This window comes from Conger conger, chromosome 9 (genome assembly GCF_963514075.1).
Source record: "Conger conger chromosome 9, fConCon1.1, whole genome shotgun sequence".
Taxonomy (NCBI): domain Eukaryota; kingdom Metazoa; phylum Chordata; class Actinopteri; order Anguilliformes; family Congridae; genus Conger; species Conger conger.
Genome location: NC_083768.1, coordinates 40,545,063 through 40,572,800, shown reverse-complemented (window position 1 = coordinate 40,572,800; position 27,738 = coordinate 40,545,063). Strand labels below are relative to the sequence as shown.

At 43.2% G+C, this 27,738-nt stretch overlaps 1 protein-coding gene across 2 annotated transcripts; it reads left to right on the top strand.

Annotated features, from left to right (window-relative positions):
- On the top strand, positions 1–27,147 carry LOC133137847 (lysine-specific histone demethylase 2). Of its 2 annotated transcripts, none has more exons than XM_061256230.1 (21): positions 1–187; positions 488–636; positions 842–963; positions 1,069–1,158; positions 1,386–1,497; positions 12,531–12,644; positions 12,729–12,767; positions 12,960–13,152; positions 13,563–13,747; positions 14,383–14,553; positions 14,700–14,774; positions 17,410–17,544; positions 18,579–18,750; positions 18,877–19,004; positions 22,029–22,160; positions 22,355–22,429; positions 22,788–22,904; positions 22,993–23,118; positions 25,129–25,251; positions 25,387–25,539; positions 25,650–27,147. In XM_061256230.1, exons 1-21 carry the CDS (start codon positions 133–135, stop codon positions 25,731–25,733), a joined length of 2,550 nt encoding a protein of 849 aa, XP_061112214.1. In that variant the 5' UTR covers positions 1–132; the 3' UTR covers positions 25,734–27,147. The 2 variants fall into 2 exon arrangements, with proteins under 2 accessions (XP_061112214.1, XP_061112213.1); XM_061256229.1 differs by having other exon boundaries at positions 827–963.
- Positions 27,148–27,738: the final 591 nt, after the last annotated feature.

Below are 27,738 nucleotides of genomic sequence, written 5' to 3'. Positions count from 1 at the left end.
CTTAATGTGGCTCCATACTGCTAGATACAATCTATGGATAAAACTCACAGAAAAATAAAAATGATTGTTCTATAGTTTCGGTCTGGGAACCTGCATACTTTTCTCGCGAGACGCGTTGCTACGTGCTCATAGATGAACATTGTATCAACAGAGGAACAAAACCACATTTTAATGCATTCAGATGCAGGTTGGTTGTTTTATTATTTTACTATTGTTCGCTATGGACATAACCAGTGCAATAGCTTGGCACTTGAAGATAATTGTGGTGTCCTAACTTCAAGAATTCCCGTTCGCAATAATGGATTTATCTTTCGAGGTAAACGTGACAGATAATCTACCCAGCTAGGCTGATTGTACAATAGCTGTGCTTTCAGGTCAATTAGTGTGCTACCGGTCAGTCTGATATTTGATCCTGTGGTGTTATAATGTCCCCTAAATTGTTCTATAATTTGGCAAACGTTTTATAAATATAATATCTATCGAACAGAGTGTCCCGTATCCGTGTCTGGTGCACGGGTGCGGCCCAAGAAGAGAGCCGCTGTGGCTGAATCGGCAACAGCCGAGAACCAGCTGATCCGTTCATCTGGGAGACAGATCAACGTAAGAGTGAAGCGCTGCAGTAACTCTCCGGGTCAGGTAGATGCACATGTTTTTTTTGTTACTTCTGTCACACATGTATCTTGATTCTTGGTCTTTATAACATTAACAGTACATTTCGACAGTAGGCTATTACATGGTACTGTAACCTTCGGTTTTGGTGACAGTGAAGAGTAATGCTACACAAAATGAGTGAGGGCTGTTACAAAAGTGCATTATAACCTCTAAGGCATGTCTGTATCAGACTAAAAGGAAAGTAACAGACACAGAGGAAGATGAGGACCAGTCTGAGAAGAAGTACAGGAAATGTGAGAAGGCCGGCTGCTCGGCCACGTACCCAGTGTGCTTTGCCAGTGCATCCGAAAGGTCTGTGCTTATCATTCAGTCAGTGATAATTAACTATCATCTAGTGCAACATCAAGTGAACTCTCACAAGGTCACTGAAAACATTATTTTCCTCAACACTTTCAGGTGTGCCAAAAATGGCTACACATCCCGATGGTACCATCTGTCCTGTGGAGAGCATTTTTGCAATGAATGCTTTGATCACTACTACAGAAGGTATAGTAAACAGTGGTCCTATTATTGTACAATAGTAAATAACCAATGCATTTGGCAGCAAATCAAAGTATATTTTGACCTATTGAAGTCACCTTAATGTTTGGCTTGGGGAAATTCTTTTTTTTGCATTGCTCATGGTAGACAGCGGTATTTAAATGCCAGATTTTTTAATTGCCCCCTATCTTGACTAATTTTATGCAATCTGTTTTCCTGGTTCTGTTTTTAAGTCATAAAGATGGCTATGAGAAGTATGCCAACTGGAAAAGGGTGTGGACAGGCAATGGGAAAAGTGAGCCCAGTCTCAAAGCTTTCATGGCTGACCAACAACTTCCATATTGGGTGAGGACAACAACTCCATATTGAGCTTCCTGTTTCATTATGGAAATATCACAACAGTTGTAAAGTAAATTTCAGATTACCACATTTTTGAGGTCTTTAAATATATTGTGATGAAAAGGAATGGAATACCTAGCATGCAAGTACAGAATTGTATTTATCTTACAAACAAAGACAACTATATCAACACTGGTTTGAATAACAGTTTTAAGTTATATTTGAATGAAGCTGAATGATGCAATATGTAAAGATGGTGTAAAGGGTTGGGCCAATCATTTTAACACAACATTCTGGCAAGATGTGTGGTGCAGTCTGTCTGGCAGCTAACTCAAGCTATATGTGGACCCCGAAAGATTTGGGCACCCCTGGTTTAAATGTCTGTTGCAATGAATCTATATGCGATTGTAAAAGCGATTTACTAGTCCAGCCTTAGGATGACGCGCTTCAAGTGCTATATCAATTGTCGGATGATTTGTGGTTATAACAAAAATATTTATTGTAGCTCGAAGATGAAATGGATTATGGTACCTTGAGTTCAGATGGTCTGGGCAACATGGAGGTGCAAATAGTTGGATGATGATCCTATTCCAAAACGTAGTGCTTGCCGCGGTCAAAAAACCTTTTAGCTGCATGTCTTACAACTCTCATGTCCTCCCTCTCATCTTCCTTTGATTCTCTGTGTCCCCTCACCACCAAACTAGCTCGGGCCTCCCCCCCCAGTCCTTGGCTTTCTGATGCTCTACGAGCTGTCCGAACCGAACTGAACTGCGGGCGGCGGAGAGAAAATGGAAAAGGTCCTGTCTCCCCAGTGATATAGCTTCCTTCCATGCCCTCTTACCATCTTTCCATTCCTCTGTCTCTCTAGCTAAATCTTCCTTCTTTCACTCGAAAATTAACGCGGCCGCCTCTAATCCCCGCAAACTGTTTTCAACTTTCTCCTCTCTTCTGCCCCCCCCCCCCCCCCCCCACCCCCCTCATCACTCACACCTGATGACTTTGTCTCCTTCTTTGAAAAGAAGGTCGATGCTATTCGCAATTCCTTCTCCCAACCCTCCACCCCTGCTGACCCTCCTACCCTCCCCAACTCCCTAACCTCCTTTTCTCCCCTCTCTGACGCCGACACACTGAAACTCCTTACTTCCCACCGCCCAACCACCTGTCCTCTTGACCCCATCTCCTCTCCCCTCCTACGATCTATATCTGATGACATTCTCCCTTTTCTCTCCTCTCTAATCAACACCTCCCTCTCTTCCGGCACCATGCCATCTTCCCTGAAGAGAGCCAGAGTCACTCCCCTGCTCAAAAAACTCTTGACCCCTCTGCCCTGAACAACTACCGGCCTGTCTCTCTTCTACCCTTTCTCGCTAAAACTCTGGAACGGGCGGTCTGCTCCCAACTGTCCACTTATCTTCTCCAGAACAATCTCCATGACCCCAACCAAATCCCTCTCCTCTGTCCTCATCTTCCTCGACCTGTCGGCCGCCTTCGATACAGTCAACCATGAGATTCTGCTCTCATCGCTGTCTGGGATGGGTGTCACAGGGTCTGCCCTCGCTTGGTTTTCCTCCTACCTCTCTGGTCGCTCCTATCAGGTGACTTGGAGGGGCGCAGTCTCCGACCCTCAACCCCTACGAACTGGAGTCCCGCAGGGCTCGGTTCTTGGGCCTCTCCTCTTCTCGCTATACACCATGTCTCTTGGTTCTGTTATCTCTTCCCACGGCTTTTCTTATCATTCCTACGCTGATGACACCCAACTCTTCATTTCCTTCCCCCCCGACACCCAAATCACCACACGGATCTCTGCCTGCTTGGCTGATATCTCTGCGTGGATGACTTCCCATCACTTGAAGCTCAACCTTGCCAAAACTGAGCTTCTCTACATCCCTGCTAAGTCCTCTCCGTCAATCGACCTCTCATTGACTGTTGAGGACTTTGTAGTTTCCTCCTCCCGTACGGCAAAGAATCTTGGGGTGACTCTTGATAACTGCCTCACCCTGGCTCCACAAGTATCCTCCACTGCCAGAACCTGCAGGTTCTTTCTGTATAATATACGCCGTATCTGTCATCTCCTGACTGAGAAAGCCACCCAGCTCCTAGTCCAGGCGCTCGTCATTTCCCGCCTGGATTACTGCAACTCCCTCCTAGCCGGTCTCCCAGCATGTGCCATCAAGCCCCTCCAGCTGGTCCAGAATGCTGCAGCCCGCCTGATCACCAGTCAGCCCAGGTCGGCTCATGTCACCCCGCTTCTCATTGGCCTCCACTGGCTTCCTATTGCCGCACGCATCCGTTTCAAGGCCCTAGTGTTGGCATTTCAGGCTGCTAAGGGGACTGCCCCACCTTACATACAATCCCTGATCACTCCCTACTCCCCAGCTAGACCACTCCGGTCTGCCAGCTCTGGTCGCCTTACGGTTCCCTCTCTACGTGCACCTGGCGGTCGAGCTGCACGTTCACGCCTGTTTTCCGTTCTGGTTCCTCAGTGGTGGAATGACTTGCCTACCACTGTCAGAACAGCAGAATCCCTCCCCCTATTTCGACGCAGACTCAAAACCCACCTTTTCAAACTCTTACAAAATACAATTACAAAACAAACATTTATAGGAGCCAGCCAAAATTCTAAACATGTCCTTATTTCTTTTGAGATCACACTTCATATATTACATATTTACATCATGCAAGTCAAGAATTTTTTTTGTTATTTTTATTTTTTATTTATTTTAGAAAAACATCAATCATAAAGTCCATAAAGTCCTTAAAAAAATGTGATCAAAAATTCTGGTTTCAAAAAACACAAAAAGAGTTCGCAGTCCATGATGTGTGCAATGTGTGCAAATGTAAAATAGTATGTGAAAGAAAGAGAGAAAGGGGGGGTGAAGAAAGAAGAAGAGAAAGAGATAGAGAGAGGACTCTTCATTCTGGGGCTTCAAGGAGCAGGGCGAGCTTTGTGATGGGCCTGGTTAAGGTGCTGGTCTTGGTCTGCACCTGTACTTGTCTCACGAATCCTCTTTTGTCAGGCAGAGTTTGTGTGATTCGGCCCATGACCCATGAGTTTCGAGGAGCAGTGTCATCTATTATAAGGACAATATCACCGGCAACAAAATTTCTCCTTTTCTTAGTCCACTTTTGTCTTTCTTGCAGTTCTGGCAGGTATACTTTTGTCCACCTTTTCCAAAAGAGGTCTGCCATGTACTGTACTTGCACCATCTTCTTTTGGCATAACAGTCCTCTAGGCTGAATACTCCAGGTGGCAGTGAAGGCTTTCCTTTAAGGAGAAGGAGGTGATTTGGTGTGAGAGGCTCCAGATCCAGAGGGTCATTGGAAGCTTTAGAGATGGGCCTGTCATTAATTATTGCTTCAACCTCACATAGCAATGTGGTCAATCCCTCCTCGTCCAGAGTCTGTTCCCGTACTAAAGCTCCAAGAATGCGTCTGACTGCTCTTATTTGCCTCTCCTATATTCCACCGTGGTGTGACCCAGCAGGTGGGTTGAACGTCCATGATATGCCTTTCTCAAGCAAGGTAGAATGAATCTTGAGATTGTCCAGATCTTGAATAAACTCTTGCAATTCTCGTTCTGCTCTTATGAGATTGGTTCCGTTATCAAATCTCATGGTCTTGACAGTGCCTTGTCTTGCTACAAACCTTCTTATTGCATTAATGCAGGAGTCGGTATTCAGTGTATGTACTACCTCCAAGTGCATGGCTCTGATGTTCAGGCACGTGAAGATAACTCCATACCATTTCAAAGTTGTTCTCCCCCTCTTTAATTCAAATGGGCCAAAAAAGTCTACACCCACATTTGTGAAAGGTTCATCTGGTAATAATCTGTCCTGGGGTAAGTCTGACATGTATTGTGTACCTCTGACACCACTCACTCTTCTACAGTGGACGCACTTTGCGATCACTGCCCTGACCACAGAGTTTGCCTTTGGTATCCAATACCTTTCCTCAGGCGAGACAGGGTATGGTTCCGTCCACTGTGTCCTATGGTTTCATGAACGTGTCTCATAATTAGAGTTGTTACGTGATGGTTTCTTGGCAGAATGGCTGGATGCTTAGCTTCATGAGGCAATGCAGACTTGACCAACCTTCCACCAACTCTTATTAGTTTGTCCTGAAGAACTGGGGTAAGTTTATGTATGTGACTGTTCTTCTTCACAGGCATTCCTTTTCTCAGAGACTGTAGTCTGTTGACTGACAAAATTGGATAATGGCGTTTTCAGCTACCTGTATATCCTCCACGGATAGCAGGTGTTTGTCATTTCTTTTTCCTTTTCCATGAGCAGCCTTCTTTTCCTTTTCCTTGCAGGCTCCTTTCAGTGCTCCTTTAATCGTCAACATCCACGCTGCAGCCTTTCGGAGACGATGCCACTGAGTAGTAAGTGATGAATTTCATGACTGTATTTACAGATTCATCCACAGGAACAACACTTACAGTGAAGACTTTCACTTCAGGATCATCCTGTGTCAATGTGCATTCTGGACATCGAGGCCACTCGGTTTCTGGATGTTGCAGGAATTCAGGACCTTGGATCCACACTGAATTCAGGAAACATGTGGCTGATAATCCTCTTGATGCACAATCAGCAGGATTCAGAGTGCCACTGACATACCTCCACTGTGTAACATCAGAAGCAGCACGGATACTGGACACTCTGTTGTGTGAAATCTAGAGGTTTCATTTCTCAGATACTTAAGCACAGATGTGCTATCTGTCCAATAGACTGAAGGCAAGTTCAAGTTCTGACTGCAGAATTCTATCCATTCATACAGCCATAGTAGATGCTGTTAGCTCAAGCCTTGGGATGGTGATGGATTTTAATGGCACCACCCTTGCTTTGCCTATAACAAATGCACAGTGAACTTTGTGATTGTCATCCAGAAGTCTTAGGTAGGAGACTGTGCCATAACTGCTTTCACTCGCATCTGAGAAGTTATGGAGCTGAGCTGAAATGAGGCTACCAAAATCCTCAGGCATGAAGCATTTCCTAACTTTGAATTTCTCCAGTTGGGACAGGTCAGTTAACCTACACAGGAGATGGTTGACCTAGTTTTCAGGTATGTGATCATCCCAAGCAAGCTTTAACCCACATAGCTCTTGTAGTATCTGCTTTGCGGAGAGGATGACTGGTGCCAACATACCCAAAGGATCGTATATTGAGCTCACCATAGACACAATTCCTCGCCTGGTAAGTGGTTTGTCTTGAAGCTGGATTTTGAAGACAAATGAATCTGACTGGATACACCATTGTACCCCAAGGGCTCTTTCAATGGGCAGTGCATCTTGATCCAGATCTAGATCCTTTACCTCTTGTGCTCAGGTCTGTTCTGGGATGGAGAGAAGCAACAACCTGCTGTTGCTGATCCATTTATTCAGTTTAAAACCACCAGTGGCACGCAGACTGATGAGTTTTTTAGTGAGCAGTATGGCCTCTTGCTCAGAGCTTACAGACTTTAGACAGTCGTCTAAATGTCGTAAAAATGTCTGAGCATTGTCTGTATGACCTCTGTGTCAAAGTTGCCAATGTTGTCTCTCGCACATTGCTGTAAAGCAAAAGTTGCACAGCTTGGAGATGATGTGGCTCCAAAAATGTGTACAACCATCTTGTAATCCTCAAGATCTTTGCACAGCTCTCCATCAGGCCACCACAAGAAAGATTTTTTTTAGGCCTTTTTCAGCTTTATTGGACAGTATATAGTATAGAGAGACAGGAAGAATGGGAGCGAGAGAGAGGGGAAGACATGCGACAAATGTCGGACCGTCGGATTCGAACCGCTGACATCGCGGCTCGCAATGAGTATGCGGTTAGTGCTCTACAGGCTGTGCCACCGAGACACCGAGAATTGAGTGACACTTAACTTCTGCTTTTTTGGGTGATACACCCCATAGTGAGGTATATACCATGTCTTTCCCACCTTGGTTTCTTCTTGCTTGTCCGTCGGTGTTATTTGGATAGCAAAACCTTTCTTCAGATTGTCAGCCATGAGTCCTTTGTATTCCTCATGAAATGTTGTGTTCTTTAACAGTTTCCTTTTCAAGCTTATGGCTCTTTGCTCAGCCAGACAGCGGTTGTTTGAGAACTCAGCTTTGTCATTTCTCAAAGGCAACCCAATGCTGTAGTGCCCTTCATTCAGCTTTACTGAGTTAGAAACCTTTTCCAAGAATGCATGGTCTTCTTGAGACATCTCTTGGCGCTCCTCATGCTGGCGCTCTTGGGAAATCATGTTTCACCTGTTGTTGTAGCAACTCTTCAATCTTCATCAGAAAGATCCTGTTTGCTGTGATGACCTTCCCAGTGCCCTTTCTGAGCGGCCCATTGACTGTCCATCCAAGAGTGGTTTTTACTGCATGAGGACCATTTCCCTGGCTGTTAATTATCATCCATGGCTCCAAAGCCTTAGGAACATTGTTCCCAATCAACAGACCGACTTCCGCTTTAATTTGTGGAATCTTCACTTCATGGAGATAACGCCATTGCTTTACATCCTCCTGATTGGGAATATTTTCAGCTTTCACAGGAATCACAGTGTGTGAGTAAACCTCAGGGAGTTCCAGATACTCATTGCTTTCAAGACCACTGATTTCCATACCAGTCACCATGAACGTCTTTATGACCTGTTCCTTGTTCATGGTTCTCAACAGAATACTTGTTCTGCTTCCTGTGGTCTGCAACTGTCTGAGTAAGGACTCTGTGCAGAATGTTGCAGAGCTTCCTGGGTCCATAAAAGCATATGTATGAATCACCTTATCACTTTTCTTCATAAGAGCTTTCGAACATGGCATTGAAAGGAAAACTGAGAACAGCCAGGTTAGACTGTTCTTTTTAGAGCAGTTCACATTGGGACAACCAAGATAACTGGTGCGCAGTTGCCAATATATGCATCCAGACAGAGGCTATGCTGCAGCAAAGGAACTCTTAAAGAAGCACTTTGGTGACGAACTCAAAATTGCTACCTCATACTTGGATAAGGGTCTCAACTGGTCACTAATTAAAAGCAGTCTCGTTCCCTTGTTGAACAGGCTAGTTGGCAAGACATGCAGCTAAAAAGTTTTTTGACCGCGGCAAGCACTACGTTTTGGAATAGGATCATCATCCAACTATTTGCACCTCCATGTTGCCCGGACCATCTGAACTCAAGGAACCATAATCCATTTCATCGTCGAGCTACAATAAATATTTTTGTTATAACCACAAATCATCCGACAATTGATATAGCACTTGAAGCGCGTCATCCTAAGGCTGGACTAGTAAATCGCTTTTACAATTGTCAAAAAACCTGGCACGCAATGCTTGCTTATGTGTTTAAGGAACGTTACTGGAATTGGTCGCTGGCAGTAACGCTACGATTGCTTGCTTTGAAGATTTATCAGACACTACTATTTTGGCCTACCATGGAGAGTTGAATGAGTTGAATCTGCTCCGCTCATTGGATGCGCATCCGTGAAGTGCACTGACATCATTTAATTGATAAAGTTGTGTGTTCCCCATTGTCGGACAACGAATGAATGAAACAACAAATTTATTTTAAAATCTGATGGTGTAAAACGACTACGAAGTCTCAGTTGATGTTGAGGATGATTTGATTTAAAAGGAAAGGCATGTGAAACGAGTGCATTGTTTAACTTCTTTGTTGGAATTGAAAACAAATCACAACAATAAAAATGCGGAGAGTGCAAAGTTTGCTCAGGTTCAGAAGTTTGGAGGATGATATTGACACCGCCCACACTGAGCGGCTGACATAGCTAAAAGGATCTAGAAGTGCCAAATTGGGTGTCTTGACCAGAAAGAAAAATGAAATCACTGATTTAATGAAGAATGCATGTAATGTTGAAAATGAGACCGATTCGTGGGGGGTTGGACCCAAAATGCACAACTCAGAAACAGTGGTGTAATAAAGTCCACTCAGGGCTTTATTCGGGGAATATCCAGAGAGCGTGGTCAAAAAACAAGCAATGTTCATACACAAAAAATCCAGGCAAAAAACCAAAGCGCAGTACCAAGGGAGAAGGCAGTCTCGTAATCGGTACACCATGAAAGTCCGGTAGCCAGGAAAGCTGTCAGCGGGGCAGAAGTACAGGCGGGCGGTAGGCAGGCTCTGGGTCGATGACGGTGCAAGAGTCAAGACCGAACTCTGCTCCGCGGGGCAAAAGTGCAAAAACAGCAGGCAAAGTCGTGGTACAGGCAGGCAATGGTCAACAAAACAGAAGTCAATAATCTTTGGTCAATAAACAGGCTTGGATCTTAATGGGTAGCCAATGGCTTGACAAAAGCACTCAAAAGATGCACTGACGAACAGGAGGCAACAATTTTGCAAAGACAAGACCTGAAACTGAGCTTTTATATGCAGGTGAAGACAGGTGTAGACAATTAGCTTGAGAGTAGCAAGAGAATGGAAATCAGGTGTGGAGGATTGACAAGTTAATGAGGTAATTAGTAATTGTTAGTAATAAACCTATCCTGCCCTAGCATTAGTAAATTAGTAAATGACATGCACAAGAAATGTAAGGTAACATGAACACATGATTAGAATGTTAGTATTACCCAATCCTGATCTAGCATTAGTAGATTAGGAAGTAGACAAGGGAAATTGAAACAATTAGGGTGTGAGTGACTGAAAGGGAGAGAGAGAAAGCAGGAATGCAAGATTTGCAGAAAGACGTGAAAAAGTGTATGCTAATCAATGACCAGTACAACGTAACATGAAACAGAAATTGTGACATAACAAGTTTGCGAAATATAACAATAAACTAAATAACAAGACATGGCAAGACTAACAATTAAATCGTAACAACAACATGAAACATAACATAACATGACATAAAAACGTGGTGATACGTGACATGACAATAATATAACCAAGACAATAACTAAACATAAAACGTGACATGACAAACATGAAATGTGACATAAAAGGTTAAATCAAAAATGGAAAATGAGTTTCTCAAAGCATACAAAGTCTTGAATGATTTAAATGATTCTGTCAGAGCTTTATTGCCTAATGACAGTGTTTCCAAGGTGTCATCACGACGTCACGAAGTCATGAAAATCATCAATATCATCTCTTAAAATGCATCTAGAAAGTGAACATGCTGAATTGGCAGCTAAGGCTGAGAGGCTTCAAAGGAAGCAACGGCTTGAGAAAAAAGAAGCTGAGCTCAGAGCTGAGAAGGAGAAGCTTGAATTGGAGACTCAAATGGAAAGTTAAGCATTCTGAAGGGATTTGAAATGTCACAGATTGTGCCTGAAAGAACAGAAAAAATGTATCAAATGAATGAGTATTTGGAAACAGGATTGGCTCAACAATCATTTCAACAGGAAAAGAGTGATGAACAGGATGAATTTGAGGACACTAAGATGACCCAGGCATACACGCAACCCTGCAGCTATTTTGGACAGTACCACTGTGGAGGCTGTTCCTCATGAAACAGCAATGACCACTCAAAAGGAACCTGTGGAGAGAATAACACATGGAACTCTAACAGCCGATGCATCTGTGCGCAAAAAGACAATACATCCCCATCAGATTTATTATGTCCCTTTGGACACAAAGTATATCACACATGAAACTAAAGCTCCAGTAGGTGTCACTAAAGATCGTAGACCACCCAAGACTTCAACCATCAAGCCATTTGATCTTTTTGCCCGTTCAGGTACACGCCATGACTTCATGTCACATGGTACAGGAGCACATGGGGGTGTAAGCACAACAACACACTCACAAAGAAAAGGATCCACAAGTACCCATGACTCAAATAAAATGCATGAACTTGACAGTTTAATTCCTGTCTTTAAAGGAGATCCTCTGGACTATCTGTTCTTCATAAGAGCTTTTTTCATCACGATAATTAATAACAATAACCATAACCCATTCTGGCTCCAACAGCGATTATATTGTTAGAGTTCAGGTTGCTGTAATTTATATGGGAAAGAAAAAAATTTAAAAAGGAAAAGGCCCCTTTGGAAATGTTTTGGATTATTCATTCTTACTTTTTAAGAAGATGATTATCAAGGCGCAGACCCAGGCGATTTACTTGTTAGGGCTTCAACCAGTCAGGTGAATATAATTCCTGTGCTGAACTTTTTATTCTGAAGTAACTCCATGCCTTCTAAAGTGCAGTGGCTGTTCTGTTTAGTGTTAACAACCATGGATTCCTTCCTTTCCACTGTCAGAAACATTATTAGAAAATGGAAGATAAATGGAATGGTTGCGGTCAAGGCAGGTCTGGAAGACCAAGAAATATTCCCAAACTTTTGTACAGGGTTCCCAAACTTGTACAGGGCCTTTTTTTTTTTTTTTTTTTTTTGAAATGGTAAACAGTTAAAATAAAAAATAATCTTGCTCTAAAATCTGAAGAAATGTGTCATGTTTAACTTTGTACCATTTAGAAGTCAGGTTCGCTTCTTTTCACATAGATATTAATTGTAAAAGGCTTTTTGTCCAGGGGCACCCACATTTTTTCACACCACTATATGCATAAAAATAAATTATGCATATTATAAAATTAAGAAACTGTGCCAGATCCTCTCCATGAATGTTATTCTATGCAACCACAGTTGCCCTGTACAATCACTCATGCATGTGATCTAATGTTAAATGAGAGATGAAACCATGATCCTCCAGAAGATGCATATACATTAAATTGATCTATACCTTTTTAAAAAAAGTCAATGTAGCATTGATAATAATAAATGTTCTGTCAAAAGCATAACGTAAATTAAAAAACAGTAGTTTCATAAGTCATATTTTTGTTTTGTTTTTATAGATGTTTCATTCCCTACTGTGTATGGCATTTCCTCATAATGAGTCATATTGGTACTTTAAAGGAGCCCTGTCAAGCTTTTTGACTTGAGCTTATTTCAATTAAATGGTTAATGGTAAATTATGTGTGAGGGCATTTTTTAAATCACCGTCACTATAGCCGTTTCCTAGATATGGGGCAAAACTTATGAATATAACAATGACCTTCTGGGAAACACAGGCTGGAGAGTCAAGCCAAACAATGCACTTTTTCCATTGTGTTTATTCCACTCCAGGTCCAGTGCACCAAGCAAGATTGCGGGAAATGGAGACAGCTGACCAAGGAGATCCAACTCACTGCCTCGTTAGCAACAACATACCGCTGTGGGATGAAGTTGAATAATGTCAAGGTACTGTGACGGCAGGTAGAAGGGGGATTCCAGTTATTTCATGGTTTTTACTGTTCACGCTCATGGTTTCCCGTATCATTTTAGAGTGAAGGGCCAGACCAGTGTTCCCAACCAGAAGACCTGGTGAGTGAGTGCATGCCATCTTATTTTTTTATTTAATACAAGCTTAACATGCAGCGAACCAAACTGATACATGAGTCCTCATCAAATGTGCAGTTTTCTTCCCTAACATGAATTGTGGTGCTGTGATTTGTCTTGAGAGAGCCTGTACTGTGAAGGCCTGTCGACTCATGTGTCTTCTTGTATCTCCTTCAGCGGGTGGCTGAAGTGATTGACAGTTGGTGGCACTCTATGTTGATCCTCCCCCCCCTGCTGAAGGACAGCCCGGCCAGTGCCTTCCTCACCGCATACTACCCAGACTGTGTGGGCATGAGCCCCTCCAGCTCCCCCTGTAACCTCTCACCGAACGAGCTGAAGGCGGAGCATTGCAGGGTCACCCAGCCCCAAAGTAAGAGTGCAGTGGGCCCAGTGCCTTGAATAGCAGGGCTACAGTGTTCCCATTTTAGGAGCATTTGCTCCAGAAAATGGATGTGAGCTGACTGGAGAATAATTTTGTTGCGCATCCACTAATTGGGATGCAGTAATGTTCTCCTCCATTTTTCTACATTGGAGCACCTGTGCTCCTTGGAGCATAGAGCACTGAGTAGGAGCAAGTACTGTTAACAGGGTACCTGTGTTACTGTACATACTGTATAGAGGTCCCCTGTTTTGTAATTTAATTGGAAGTCAATTCTGTTTATGTCCTTAGACCTATGGTCTTACATTCTAAATTGAATTAACTTTAGTAGCCCTTATCTCAGATCTCTGTATTTTTTAAATAAAAAAAAAAATACTTGTGTCTGTGTGTGTTGTCCTCAGTCCCAGGGCTGTGCCCATATTTCCAGCCCTTTTACCAGCCTAACGAGTGTGGCAAGGCCCTGTGTGTGCGGCCTGACATGATGGAGCTGGATGAGCTGTATGAGTTTCCAGAGTACTCCCGTGACCCCACCATGTACCTGGCCCTGCGCAACCTCATATTGGGCTCCTGGCACAGAGACTGCAAGGTACACCAAGTCTTCCTATTTGTTTCATACTTAAAATAGTAAGAGTTGTATTAGCAGAAATAATTGTGATGGTGGTGTTAAGGTGTACCATCATTTTCTAATTCTCCAAAAAAGTTGCCAACAATTTACACCACAATGTCCCAAAGTTTATTCAAACTGTCTGCATCAGAACTCAACAAGAATTCATATATTTAATTTAAATAAATTAGTCATTGCAAATGCAAGGTGCTTGTGGTATTGCACTCATTAAAAATGCAAATAAAAGTGCTTAAAATGCCAGATCAATGTTGCCTTTTCATAAACATTACAGTTCATACAAGTTCATATGGGAAATGCTCATTTTAGGAAGCTAAGATGGAATACAATTATTAAGATAGAATACGGTGTAGAACACTGCTGAGGATTTCAGTGCTGTATAATGCATCCACATTACCAAACGCTTTTTCTCAATAAAAAGTACTTTTGAACACATGAATCATTGTTAACGTTTAATGTTATTCTCTTTTCAGTTCCCTGGTTTTGTATTAACCTGTCTTCGGTGTTGCTTTTCTAGTGAGGCAAAAAGTCTGCAGAAAGTGTACATCTCATGTCCTGGTGCAAAAGTGATAGTGAGAGTCCCTTCCTCTGCTGTGCAGGAAGTGCTGACCCCTCAGAAGTGTGCACCTCACATCATTGTCCGAGGCCTGGTTCGGGTGCGCTGCGTGCAGGAGGTGGACAGAGTACTCTACTTCATGACCAGGAAGGGCCTGATCAACACCGGAGTTCTGTCAGTCAAAGAGCCCCTCCTGCCAAGTCACTACCACAATGTACGTTACATCTGTTGCAGTTGGGACGCTTTTGTGAGGTTTCGCTGCTCTATTCTTGACTGTGTGCTTTTTGTATGCTGGTGTGAGTATGGTATATGAGACGACAACAGCAGTAAGACTGAAGCTTTGTGGGTTTGTTCTTGCAGAAGAAGGTGGTCATAATCGGTGCTGGAGCATCTGGCCTGGCTGCAGCTCGCCAGCTGAAGAATTTTGGCATGCAGGTGAACTGAAGCTAACAGTGCAGCTCAGAAACGGGTGTCCAAAACCTTCAGCGTGGTTAATAGTTAATTCTCCCATCCTTAACAATATTTATAAATCCTGAATTAAACATACTGTAGAACCGGAAACAGTCAGTATGGATGGTTTCTTATAGTGGTGGAAATTATGAATCACTTTGCTTATCAGTTCATTTGGTTCAGCAGTGGCACAACTACAATAAATGAAGACAATGCAGTTGCCTGCTGCTCCCAGTGAAGGCCACCCTCATGTCCGTGCACCCGGCCGCACAGCAGTATTCGATGTTATGATCGCAGAAAAGCGCCTTTAAATGCATAACCAACAAACAGTAAATGCCATTCTCACTATTAGTATATATAGTACCTTACTTGCACATGCAGTCTTTCACATACAAAAGAATTGACCTTGCTGTTCCAGTACTTTTGGAGGGGACTGTAAATGCTTAATGTTAATAGTTTATTTTTTGTCAATTAACAAAATGCATGAACAGAAGAAGTGAATGAACACAAGAAAAATCTAAATGAAATCAATATTTGGTGTGACCACCCTTTTCCATCAAAACAGCATTAATTCTTCTAGGTATATATGCACACAGTTTTTGAAGGAACTCTCAGTAGGTAGGTTGTTCCAAACATCTTGGAGAACTAGCCACAGTTCTGTGGATTTAGGTAGCCTCAAATGCTTCTGGCTCTTCATATAATCCCAGACAGACTCAATGATGTTGAGATCAGGGCTGTGTGGGGGCCGTACCATCACTTCCAGGACTCCTTGTTCTTCTTTACGCTGAAGATAGTTCTTAATGACATTGGCTGTATGTTTGATGTCGTTGTCCTGCTGCAGAATAAATTTGGGGCCAATCAGATGCCTCCTTGATGGTATTGCATGATGGATAAGTATCTGCCTGTACTTCTCAGCATTGAGGAGACCATTCTGACCAAATCCCCAACTCCATTTGCAGAAATGCAGCCCCAAGAAATGTAGCTTGCAAGGAACCTCCACCATGCTTCACTGTTGCCTGCAGACACTCATTCTTGTACCGCTCTCCAGCCCTTCGGCGAACAAACTGCCTTCTGCCATAGCCAAATATTTCAAATTTTGACTCATCAGTCCAGAGAACCTGCTGCCATTTTTCTGCACCCCAGTTCCTGTGTTTTCGAACATAGATGAGTCGCTTGTTTCTACGTCAGAGGTATGGCTTTCTGGCCGCAATTCTTCCCTGAAGACCACTTCTGACCAGACTTCTCCGCACAGTAGATGGGTGTACCTGGGTCCCGCTGGTTTCTGCCAATTCTGAGCTGATGGCACTGCTGGACATCTTCCGATTGCGAAGGGAAGTAAGCATGATGTCTTTCATCTGCTGCCCTAAGTTTCCTTGGCCAACCACTGTGTCTACAGTCCTCAACGTTGCCCATTTCTTTGTGCTTCTTCAACAGAGCTTGGACAACACATCTGGAAACCCCTGTCTGCCTTGACATTTCTGCCTGGGAGAGACCTTGCTGATGCAGTACCTTGTGTCTTGTTGCTGTGCTCAGTCTTGCCATAGTGTATGACTTCTGTCTTCAGCAACCGCACCTTGGAACAGAGTTTGGCTGTTCCTCACCCAGTTTTAATCCTCCTACACAGCTGTTTCTGTTTCAGTTAATGATTGTGTTTCAACCTACATATTAAATTGATGATCATTAGCTCCTGTTTCGTATAATTGGTTATAATCACACACCTGACTATATCCCTGACTTTGTGCAAGTGTACCTAGAAGAATTGATGGTGGTTTGAAGGCAAAGGGTAGTCACACCAAATATTAATTTGATTTAGATTTTTCTTCTGTTCACTCACTTCGCATTTTGTTCATTGATACAAATAAACTATTAACTTTTCTATTCTTTTTTGAAAGCATTCTTACTTTACAGCATTTTTTCACACCTGCCTAAAACTTTTGCACAGTACTGTAAATTAATCCAAAATTTAACAGATTTTTTCATTCAGTATTTTGTTAGAAAAGTAGTAAGCTCAAATTAATTAAGATGTATTTGAGGAGGGGCAGGAGCACCTCTGTGTTTTGGGAATCTTGCATGCCTGTATGGTGTAAGAAATCTGTCACTGATGCCAATATATCTGCTGGCCAAACATTCCAAGGATCTTATCAGTATTATAATACTGTTAGTAAAATGGTAGAATAGCGGCCGGGAGTGAGAGATCAGCAGTCAACAGACATGCTAATTCAGTCACAGCAGGATGGGCAGTTTGTTACTGCCTGACTGATAGGTGTCACAAATTTGTCTTCATCCTCCTGTTAGGTGTATTCAACATTCCTGATCAAGGCTCGGAATGGGATAATAAATCATCACTGCAAAGGTTTTGGGTGCAGTCTGACTGCAAATTCCAGAATATGTTTAGTATATTTCTGGCAACTGCCGTTCCTGTAAATAAATATCATTTTCATCAAGTTTTGGACTTGTTTATCTTGCATTGTGGTGAGTCTTCTGGCACATTTATGTTCCCATGACAGCCTCTCTCCTGCTTGTCCGGTGTCCTGGCTAAGCTGTGTGATGGCTGCATTTATTCTGATGCTCAAAAAGTGTGCCCGTGTGGCCTGGACCATTCCATGTCTCTTGGGTGCAGGTGGTTGTGCTGGAGGCAAGGGACCGCATCAGAGGGAGAGTCTGGGACGACATATCGCTGGGTGTGACAGTGGGGCTTGGAGCCCAGATTGTGAATGGCTGTATCAACAACCCCATTGGGCTAATGTGCGAGCAAGTGAGTATTTTTTTGCTGTTGGAGCTGAATCATTATTCAATGTAATAATTATCTTGCATGTTTATTGTACACCTGATACTTCAACTTAAGTAATGTGTAGAAATTAAAAGAATATATTCTTAAACAATGGTTAGATTCCTAGTTGCTGATCACTGGTAGAGATCTGTATTCTCTAATCTTTTTTGTTGTTGTGAACCATTGATTTACAAAAGAAAGAACAAAACAGGAACTGTAAAAGTTCAATTATTGTTGATTCGAACACAAATGATATACTTTTTTCATAGAGAAGCTATTCATCCGGTATAAATAAAATCATAATCATGAAAATGGCAAACACAGCCATAAGTGAATCTCCATTAAAATATAAATTACGCATGAATCGCATTACCTGCAGCGTGTGATTAGCTCCCACAAACTGGTCGTTACTGTGCTGTGAGCAGGCGTGTCCATGCTCCAGGTTTCACTTAGAAGACTAAGACTAGGCAGGCATCAGACAATAGAAACTGCCTTTCACATGCTATGCACTATGCATGTGCCTGCTATCTGAATCCTACCCTTCACTAATTCTGCCTTGAAAACTAACTTTAGTTGCCCTAATTTTGCTGCTCCTGTCAGGGCTCAATCAGTTAAAACGACGACTGTGGAGATGTTGCCTTTACGGCATTGGTCCTTGTGGAAGTATAGTTTGCTGTGACCCAGCAATCAGCTCTGCACTCACCACAAATGTATCAATCCTCCAATCTGATCCCAAAGGCATTGGCCATAGACATTGGCCAGATTCTCCTCCACTTTGCATGTGTGGACCCCAACATTCTCAGTTAGCCTTTCTCACTCTTACTCTTCACTCACTCACCGTTTTGCCGATGTCTGTATAATAACACTGTAATTCCAGGCTTCCGTGTCATGATTTTGCTGTATTTCTATAAACACACTTATGCTGTTGCTGTGGCAGTAATAATAACTGTGAAGAGAATGCTTTGCATCTGTTGGATTGATATGGATCGATATTCCTCTTGGTGTCTGTCACTGTGTAGATGGGCATAAAGATGCACAAGCTGGGGGACCGGTGTGACCTGATCCAGGAGGGAGGGAAGACCACTGACCCAGCCATAGACAAGCGTATGGACTTCCACTTCAATGCCATCCTGGATGTGGTGTCCGAGTGGAGGAAGGACAAGTCCCAACACCAAGACACCCCGCTAGGAGGTACAGTACAAGGCAAACTGTGTATACTGTGTGTATATACTGTTGTGAATATTAAAATGCATTCAAATTATTTTAACTTTATTGTCACATTTTATTTTATTACATATTTTTATCTTTTATGGATAGAAAAAATCCAGGAGGTCTATAAAACTTTCCTCCAGGAGTCAGGGATCCAGTTCAGCGAGCTGGAAGAGAAAGTGCTTCAGTTTCATCTGAGCAACCTGGAGTATGCCTGTGGCAGTAACCTGGACCAGGTAGGTGTCCACTGTCTTTCCCAGTGCAAGTACTATGTGAGGAGAACTGGTTCAATAATTAGAAATAGTCTTGTCTTTTGCTGCATGATTTTTAAATTTTTAAATTTAAATGATTTACATAGTATTTTGAGTGGAGTGAACAATATTGCGAGCTGTGTTAGCAGGACAAATGCTGAGATTTTAAGCCTGAAATATTTTTATTACCACTTGAAGGTACAGTAGGTAATTTTGGACTTCAAACAGTCAAGAGAGGAATAGCAGCAACAAACACCTTCAAACCACAACACTGTTAATCCCTCCCCCTTCTCTGTGAACACGCTGAAATGTAATGAGCTGGAATTATTGTGCAGCTAAACAATGTTTTGGTATAGAGTGCCGGCCCGTCAACTGTATATTTTGAAACGCAAATTTAAGGACTATAAACACAGGCAGAAAGTGAGTCAGCATGTCACTGAGCCTTTTTCAATGATAGGGATTTACAATGGTCTTGTAACAATGTCTTAACACAAAAACCTTTAAGATGAGTTTGATAAATTGTCTTGAAAAATCTGTCAATGTCCATCCATCCATCCATCCATCCATCTTCATCTGCTTATCCGGAGTCGGGTCGCGGTGGCAGTAGGCTAAGCTGGGTATTCCAGGCGTCCCTCTCCCCAGCAACACATTCCAGCTCCTCCTGGGGGATCCCGAGGCGTTCCCAGACCAGGAGAGATATATAATCTCTCCAGTGGGTTCTGGGTCTACCTCGGGGCCTCCGCCCAGTTGAACGAGCCCGGGAAACCTGCAAAGGGAGGCGCCCAGGAGGCATCCTGATCAGATGCCCGAACCACCTCAATTGGCTCCTTTCGGCGCGAAGGAGCAGCGGCTCTACTCCGAGCTCCCTCCGGATGTCTGAGCTCCTCACTCAATCTCTAAGGCTGAGCCCAGCCACCCTACAGAGGAAGCTCATTTCGGCCGCTTGTATATGCGATCTCGTTCTTTCGGTCACTACACAAAGCTTGTGACCATAGGTGAGGGTTGGGACGTAGATCGACCGGTAAATCGAGAGCTACGCCTACCGGCTCAGCTCCCTCTTCACCACGACGGTCCGGTCAGCAGTAATCCGCCTTCTACCCTCACTCGTGAACAAGACCCCGAGATACTTGAACTCCTTCACTTGGGGCAATGGCTCGTTCCCAACCCAGAGGGAGCAATCCATCATTTTCCGGCAGAGAACCATGGCCTCGGATTTGGAGGTGCTGACTCTCATCCCGGCTGCTTCACACTCGGCTGCAAACCTCTCCAGTGCGTGCTGAAGGTCACGGTCTGATGAAGCCAGCAGAACCACGTCATCCGCAAAAAGCAGAGACGCAATTCTGAGGTCACCAAACCGGACACTCTCCTCACCTCGGCTGCACCTTGAGATCCTGTCCATGAATATCACAAACAGGACCGGTGACAAGGGGCAACCTTGGCGGAGTCCCACACCCACTGGAAACGTGCTTGACTTTGTGCCGAGGCTGCGGACACAGCTCTCACTTTGGTTATACAGGGGCCGGATGGCTCGTAACAACGGCCCCGGTACCCCATACTCCCGCAGTACCCCCCACAGGGTTCCCCGGGGGACACGGTCGAAAGCCTTCTCCAAGTCCACAAAGCACATGTGGACTGGATGGGCGAACTCCCATGACCCCGCCAGCAACCCCGCCAAGGTAAAGACCTGGTCCATGTGTTCCACGACCAGGACGGAAGCCACATTGCTCCTCCTGAATCCGAGGTTCGACCGTCGGTCGGAGCCTCCTGTCCAGCACCCTAGATTAAACTTTCCCGGGGAGGCTGAGGAGTGTGATACCCCGATAATTGGAGCACACCCTCCGGTCCCCCTTCTTGAAAATGGGGACCACCTCCCCGGTCTGCCACTCTGCAGGTACTGTCCCTGACCTCCACACGACACTGAAGAGGTGTGTCAGCCAAGACAGCCCAACAATGTCCAGAGCCTTCAGCATCTCAGGGCGAATCTCATCCACACCTGGCGACTTGCCACTGAGGAGCTTTTTGACTACCTCAGCAACTTCCGCCAGGGATATAGGTGCAGATTCCCTCGAGTCTTTGGGCTCTGCCTCTTCCACAGAGGGCATGTTGTTCGGGTTCAGGAGCTCCTCGAAGTGCTCTTTCCAACGCCCGACAACATCCCCAGTCCGGGTCAGCAGTTCTCCTCCCCTGCTGAGACAAGCCCTGCTTTCCCTTTCTGAGTCGTCGGATGGTTTGCCAGAACTTCCTCGAGGCCAACCGAACGTCTTTCCCTATAGCCTCCCCAAACTCCTCCCATACCCGGGTTTTTGCTTCAACGACTGTCGAAGCCGCAGCCCTTCGGGCCACCCGGTACCTGTCTGCTGCTTCAGGGGCCAGCCATGCCCAAAAGGCCTCCTTCTTTAGTTTGACGGCCTCCCTCACCGCTGGTGTCCACCAGCGGGTTCTTGGGTTGCTGCCCCGACAGGCACCGATGACCTTTTGGCCACAGCTCCTGCTTGCCGCCACTGCAATGGAGGCTGTGAACATGGCCCACTTGGACTCCATGTCCCCAGCCTCCCCCGAGATGCGTGAGAAGTTCCTCCGGAGGTGGGAGTTGAAGACCTTGTGGATGGGGGCCTCCGCCAGATGTTCCCAGTTCACCCTCACTACACATTTGGGTTTACCGGGTCTGTCTGGCAGCCTCTTGATCCAACTCACCACCAGGTGGTGATCAGTTGACAGCTCTGCTCCTCTCTTCACCCGAGTGTCCAAGACATATAGCCGCATGTCTGATGATACGACCACAAAGTCGATCATCGATCTTTGGCCTGAGGTGCTCTGGTACCAGAAGGGGGTCCGGTGTCTTGAAAAATCTGTCCATGATTATAAGTATCTTGCAGTTGGCATTTGATGTTCTTTTTATTAAATTTGTCTATTTGTATATTTATGTAAATAATATATCATTTGTCACTATGGAAAATGACTATGTGAATGAACATCAAATTATCTCATATTTTTTGCTTTATTCTCCAGGTTTCAGCACGCTCCTGGGACCACAATGAGTTCTTTGCCCAGTTCTCTGGAGACCACACAATGCTGATACAGGGGTACTCAACAGTGCTCAACAAACTGGCTGAGGGCCTTGACATCCACCTCAACACCCCAGTGTGTTTTTACTCTATTCATTTTGTCTCATTGTGCTGCATTCTTGTATGGAATGTATATTACAATGCATTCTAATGATTGACTATAAATGTGATTATGTATGCTATAAATTAAACTTGAAAACATTGGCTAGCTACCCACTGTAGCTCTCCTGCTAATCTTGTGTCAATAAATACTATCCTTACGGTTTGTAGGTTAAGGCTATTGATTACTCGGGTGAGCTGGTCAAAGTCACTTCATCCAATGGTTCACAGTGGACAGCACAGAAAGTAAGAAAAAAACATTTTTTATTTGACCATGCATACTTTACTAACCAATTTTTCACCCTCAGTCACCAAAGGTAAGACAGCCAGATCCTTGATAGTGGCCACAGCATCCCCAGTCATGACTGACAGAATGACACTACGCTTTCCCTGTGGGTTAGACAGACAGAACCATGGCTGACTGCTGATTTAGGCATTCATTCAAGAATTAATGTTGTGTATAGACTTTCATTACATCATTACATTATTGCCAAGACAAGGTGTGAAACATGTTTTCAATGGACACAGTTTACATGGTAACACTCATTTGAAGTTGATTATTTCTGTGATGGCACTATAAGGGAAATTAATTGTTTTGTTTCAGGTGCTGGTAACAGTCCCATTAGCTTTGCTTCAGAAGAACAAGCTTCAGTTTGTCCCGCCACTTCCTGAAAGGAAGCTGAAGGCTATTAACAGTCTTGGTGCTGGGGTCATTGAAAAGGTGAGTGAAAGGCAGATGGAAAATGTTTGGTAATAATCATGGCGACAAATAGAACCTGTGACGCATTACACAAATCCTTTACTTTCAGATTGCCCTGCAGTTTCCCTACCGATTTTGGGACAGCAAGATACAAGGTGCTGACTGTTTTGGGCACGTTCCACCTGGTCCTGACAAGAGGGGGTTGTTCAGTGTGTTCTATGACATGGATCCACAGGTCAGACAAAATGATCTTGTCATGCCATTTTACATACAGTGGTGTGAAAAAGTGTCCTGATTTCTTATTTTTTTGCATGTATGTCACACTTAAATGTTTCAGATCATCAAACAAATTTAAATATTAGTCAAAGACAACACAAGTAAACACAAAATGCAGTTTTTAAATGAAGGTTTTTATTATTAAGGGAGAAAAAAAATCCAAACCTACATGGCCCTGTGTGAAAAAGTGATTGCCACCCCTGTTAAAACATAACTTAACTGTGGTTTATCAAACCTGAGTTCAATTTCTCTAGCCACACCCAGGTCTGATTACTGCCACGCCTGTTCTCAATCAAGAAATCACTTAAATAGGACCTGTCTGACAAAGTGAAGTAGACCAAATGATCCTCAAAGGCTAGACATCATGCCGAGATCTAAAGAAATTTAGGAACAAATGAGAAAGAAAGTAATTGAGATCATTTCTAAAGCTTTGGGACTCCAGCGAACCACAGTGAGAGCTATTATCCACAAATGGCAAAAACATGGAACAGTGGTGAACCCTCCCAGGAGTGGCCGGCCGACCAAAATTACCCCAAGAGTGCAGCGACGACTCATCCAAGAGGTCACAAAAGACCCCACAACAACATCCAAAGAACTGCAGGCCTCACTTGCCTCAGTTAAGGTCAGTGTTCATGACTCCACCATAAGAAAGAGACTGGGCAAAAATGGCCTGCATTGCAGAGTTCCAAGACGAAAACCACTGCTGAGCAAAAAGAACATTAAGGCTCGTCTCAATTTTGCCAGAAAACATCTTGATGTTCCCCAAGACTTTTGGGAAAATACTCTGTGGTCTGACGAGACAAAAGTTGAACTTTTTGGAAGGTGTGTGTCCCATTACATCTGGCGTAAAAGTAACACTGCATTTCAGAAAAAGAACATCATACCAACAGTAAAATATGGTGGTGGTAGTGTGATGGTCTGGGGCTGTTTTGCTGCTTCAGGACCTGGAAGACTTGCTGTGATAAATGGAACCATGAATTCTGCTGTCTACCAAAGAATCCTGAAGGAGAATGTCCGGCCATCTGTTCGTGACCTCAAGCTGAAACGAACTTGGGTTCTGCAGCAGGACAATGATCCAAAACACACCAGCAAGTCCACCTCTGAATGGCTGAAGAAAAACAAAATGAAGACTTTGGAGTGGCCTAGTCAAAGTCCTGACCTGAATCCTATTGAGATGCTGTGGCATGACCTTAAAAAAGCGGTTCATGCTCGAAAACCCTCCAATGTGGCTGAATTACAACAATTCTGCAAAGATGAGTGGGCCAAAATTCCTCCACAGCACTGTAAGAGACTCATTGCAAGTTATCGCAAACGCTTGATTGCAGTTGTTGCTGCTAAGGGTGGCCCAACCAGTTATTAGGTTTAGGGGGCAATCACTTTTTCACACAGGGCCATGTAAGTTTGGATTTTTTTTCTCCCTTAATAATAAAAACCTTCATTTAAAAACTGCATTTTGTGTTTACTTGTGTTGTCTTTGACTAATATTTAAATTTGTTTGATGATTCTGAAACATTTAAGTGTGACAAACATGCAAAAAAAGAAGAAATCAGGAAGGGGGCAAACACTTTTTCACACCACTGTATTTGTGTTTTACTGCTCCTGTTATAGCCCTGACATTATTTAATTAATAATAGCACACTGAGACTTTTAAATGCTGACTTTTACTGGCGGCCTGTAGCGTAGTGGTTAAGGTAGATGACTGGGTCAGGCAAGGTTGGTGGTTGGAATCCACCAACCACAATAAGCCACAATAAGATCCGCACAGCTGTTGGGCCCTTGAGCAAGGCCTTAACCCTGCATTGTCCAGAGGAGGATTGTCTCCTGCTAATCAACTATACGTCGCTCTGGATAAGAGCGTCTGCCAAATGCCAATAATGTAATGATGTAATGAAAGTCTATACACAACATTAATTCTTGAATGAATGCCTAAATCAGCAGTCAGCCATGGTTCTGTCTGTCTAACCCACAGGGAAAGCGTAGCGTCCTTCTGTCAGTCATGACTGGGGATGCTGTGGCCACTATCAAGGATCTGGGGGACAAGCAAGTGACCAGCCTGTGCATGAAAGTCTTGCGTGAATTGTTTAAGGAACAGGTAAAGGTCCGATGCTCATATATAAATAGGTGACATGAATGACCTCATCATTAGGCAGTAGGGTAGTGCAGAGGAAAATACTCAATAATCAATAAACCTTCAAAATGATTATTTTGCTTTCTTCATTTTGTGCAGGAAGTCCCAGAGCCAGTGAAGTACTTTGTGACACACTGGAGCAAAGATGTGTGGTCCCAGATGTCTTACAGCTTTGTGAAGACAGGGGGCAGTGGCGAGGCCTATGACATCATTGCTGAGGAAGTGCAGGGAAAAGTGTTCTTCGCTGGAGAGGTTGGAATCTTTATTAACGTTAACATCCAAATACAAGAAGAAAATATCACATTTGTTTTACCCTACAATTGGTCTAATGTCTCAATCTAAGTCTCTATTTATGTTCTTAGGCCACAAACCGACACTTCCCCCAGACAGTCACAGGAGCCTATTTGAGTGGTGTGAGGGAAGCAAGTAAAATTGCTGCTTTGTAAACCTGGTGGTGATGGAAAAACCTGTATGAGGACTGCTTACAGAAGACACTACTCTATGCCATGATGCAGACTATGCCCTAAAGCCATTGATTTAGTTTAGTGTAACACAAAATCAGGAGCCAAATGCTGAACTTCTCTCATGATGCATTGCTGTGGGATTTCGTTCCAGGTTTATTGTGTGGGTGTTGATATATGAATGGAAAACTGCGGTCATTTTTTTTTTTCTTTATATTTTATGAAATCTTAAACTGAATCGTGATTGCTCTTGAGGGCAGCATTATGGCTTCCATCAACATACTGAGGACAGTATGTTGATGGATATTTAGAATTCATCACTTAAATCTGAGAATGATGTCACAGCATGTATGCACGTGTGTACAAATATGTGCTCCGTCAATAATTGGTTTTCATGGAGCCAGTTCATTTTTACGCATCTTATAACTCATTTCCATAAACATCCGAATTGCTCATCTGTAGTAATGTTTTAATTATTCAACTTATTATTTTTCTTTTGATTATTTTAAAGATTATTTTTAAGAATAATCTTGTATATACATTGGGCTCAAGAATTATTGGAACCCCTAATAAATCTTCACAAAAAGTGCTGTAAACTAAGAAGTAGTACCATTTATGAATGATTCAATGGAATCAACCAAAGTCCACAATTATTGGCACCCCAGTTTAATAAAAAGAAATGTGCAAACACACCTGGAAAATTCTTAAACTACGATCCTTGGGTTCCTTATTGCCTCCCTCACCATGTTCCTTACTGTCCGTGGGGATAATATGCATTGCATACTCTTGCTGCCTTCCTGCGAAGTTTGCAAACATTCAATATGTTTTGCTTTTTATTATTACAATTACAGTGCTAAGTTTTTGTACCCATTACCTGATATGTGATGGTCAGTTACCATCTGTGTCTTCTGAATTGACAATTCTTTGGCTTTTCACATCCTGATGGTTGACAAAGGGATTTTGCATGCTTGTTACCTCATTTTCTATACCCGAAGTGTTGGAATGACACAATATAGTTCCTTTAGACTGAGATTAGCTAAACTAAAGTAAAATTGTATTGTTAATTTAAATTTGTTTGATTTTATTTACAATAATCAGGAGTGCCAATCATTTTGGCACCTGTGGTTTTCAGAAAAAAGGAGATAACTTTATAAAAAACATTGAAACATGAAAAGTAAATGTATTGAAATAAAAGTATATATATTTCATGTATGTTTGAACAGAAAATATACATTATTATTAATGCTGTGTATTACGTGCAGCCTTTTTTATTTAGGGCGGCAATAATTCTGGAGCCCATTGTATATATTTTTATGTATGTGTACAAAGTGTAACTGTTGTAATATGGCTTGACTGTGTACAACTATTATGTTATTATAAACCCACCTACCAACAATGATCAGTTCTATGAATTTTTGTATTAGACATTTTGCCACTCATTTATGAAGTCCATGTATGATTGCAGTCGACAATGACTGATCTAAGGTTTATCTCTACACTCAGCAATCACTTGACCTGTACACCAGCTTGTTAATGCAAATATTTAATCAGCCAATAATGTGGCAGCAACTAATTGGATAAAAGCATGTAGATGTGGTCAAGTGTTTCAACTGTCCAAATGTCAGAATAGAGATGAAATGTGATCGTAATGACTTTGACCGTGGAATGATTGTTGGTTCCAGACAGTGGGGATGGAGTATCTCAGCAACTGCTGATCTCCTAGGATTTTCGCACCCAGTTGTCACCAGAGTTTGCAGAGAATGATACGGAAAAACAAAAAATATCCAGTGAACAGCAGTTCTTTGGGCAGAAACGCATTGTTAATGAGAAAGGTCAGAGGAAAAGGGCTAGACTGGTCAAAGGTGGCAGTAACATAAATAATACTTATAACAGTAGAATGCAGAAGAGGATCTCTGAACACACAACATGTCCATCCATCCATCCATCCATTATCTTAACCCGCTTATCCTGAACAGGGTCGCAGGGGGGC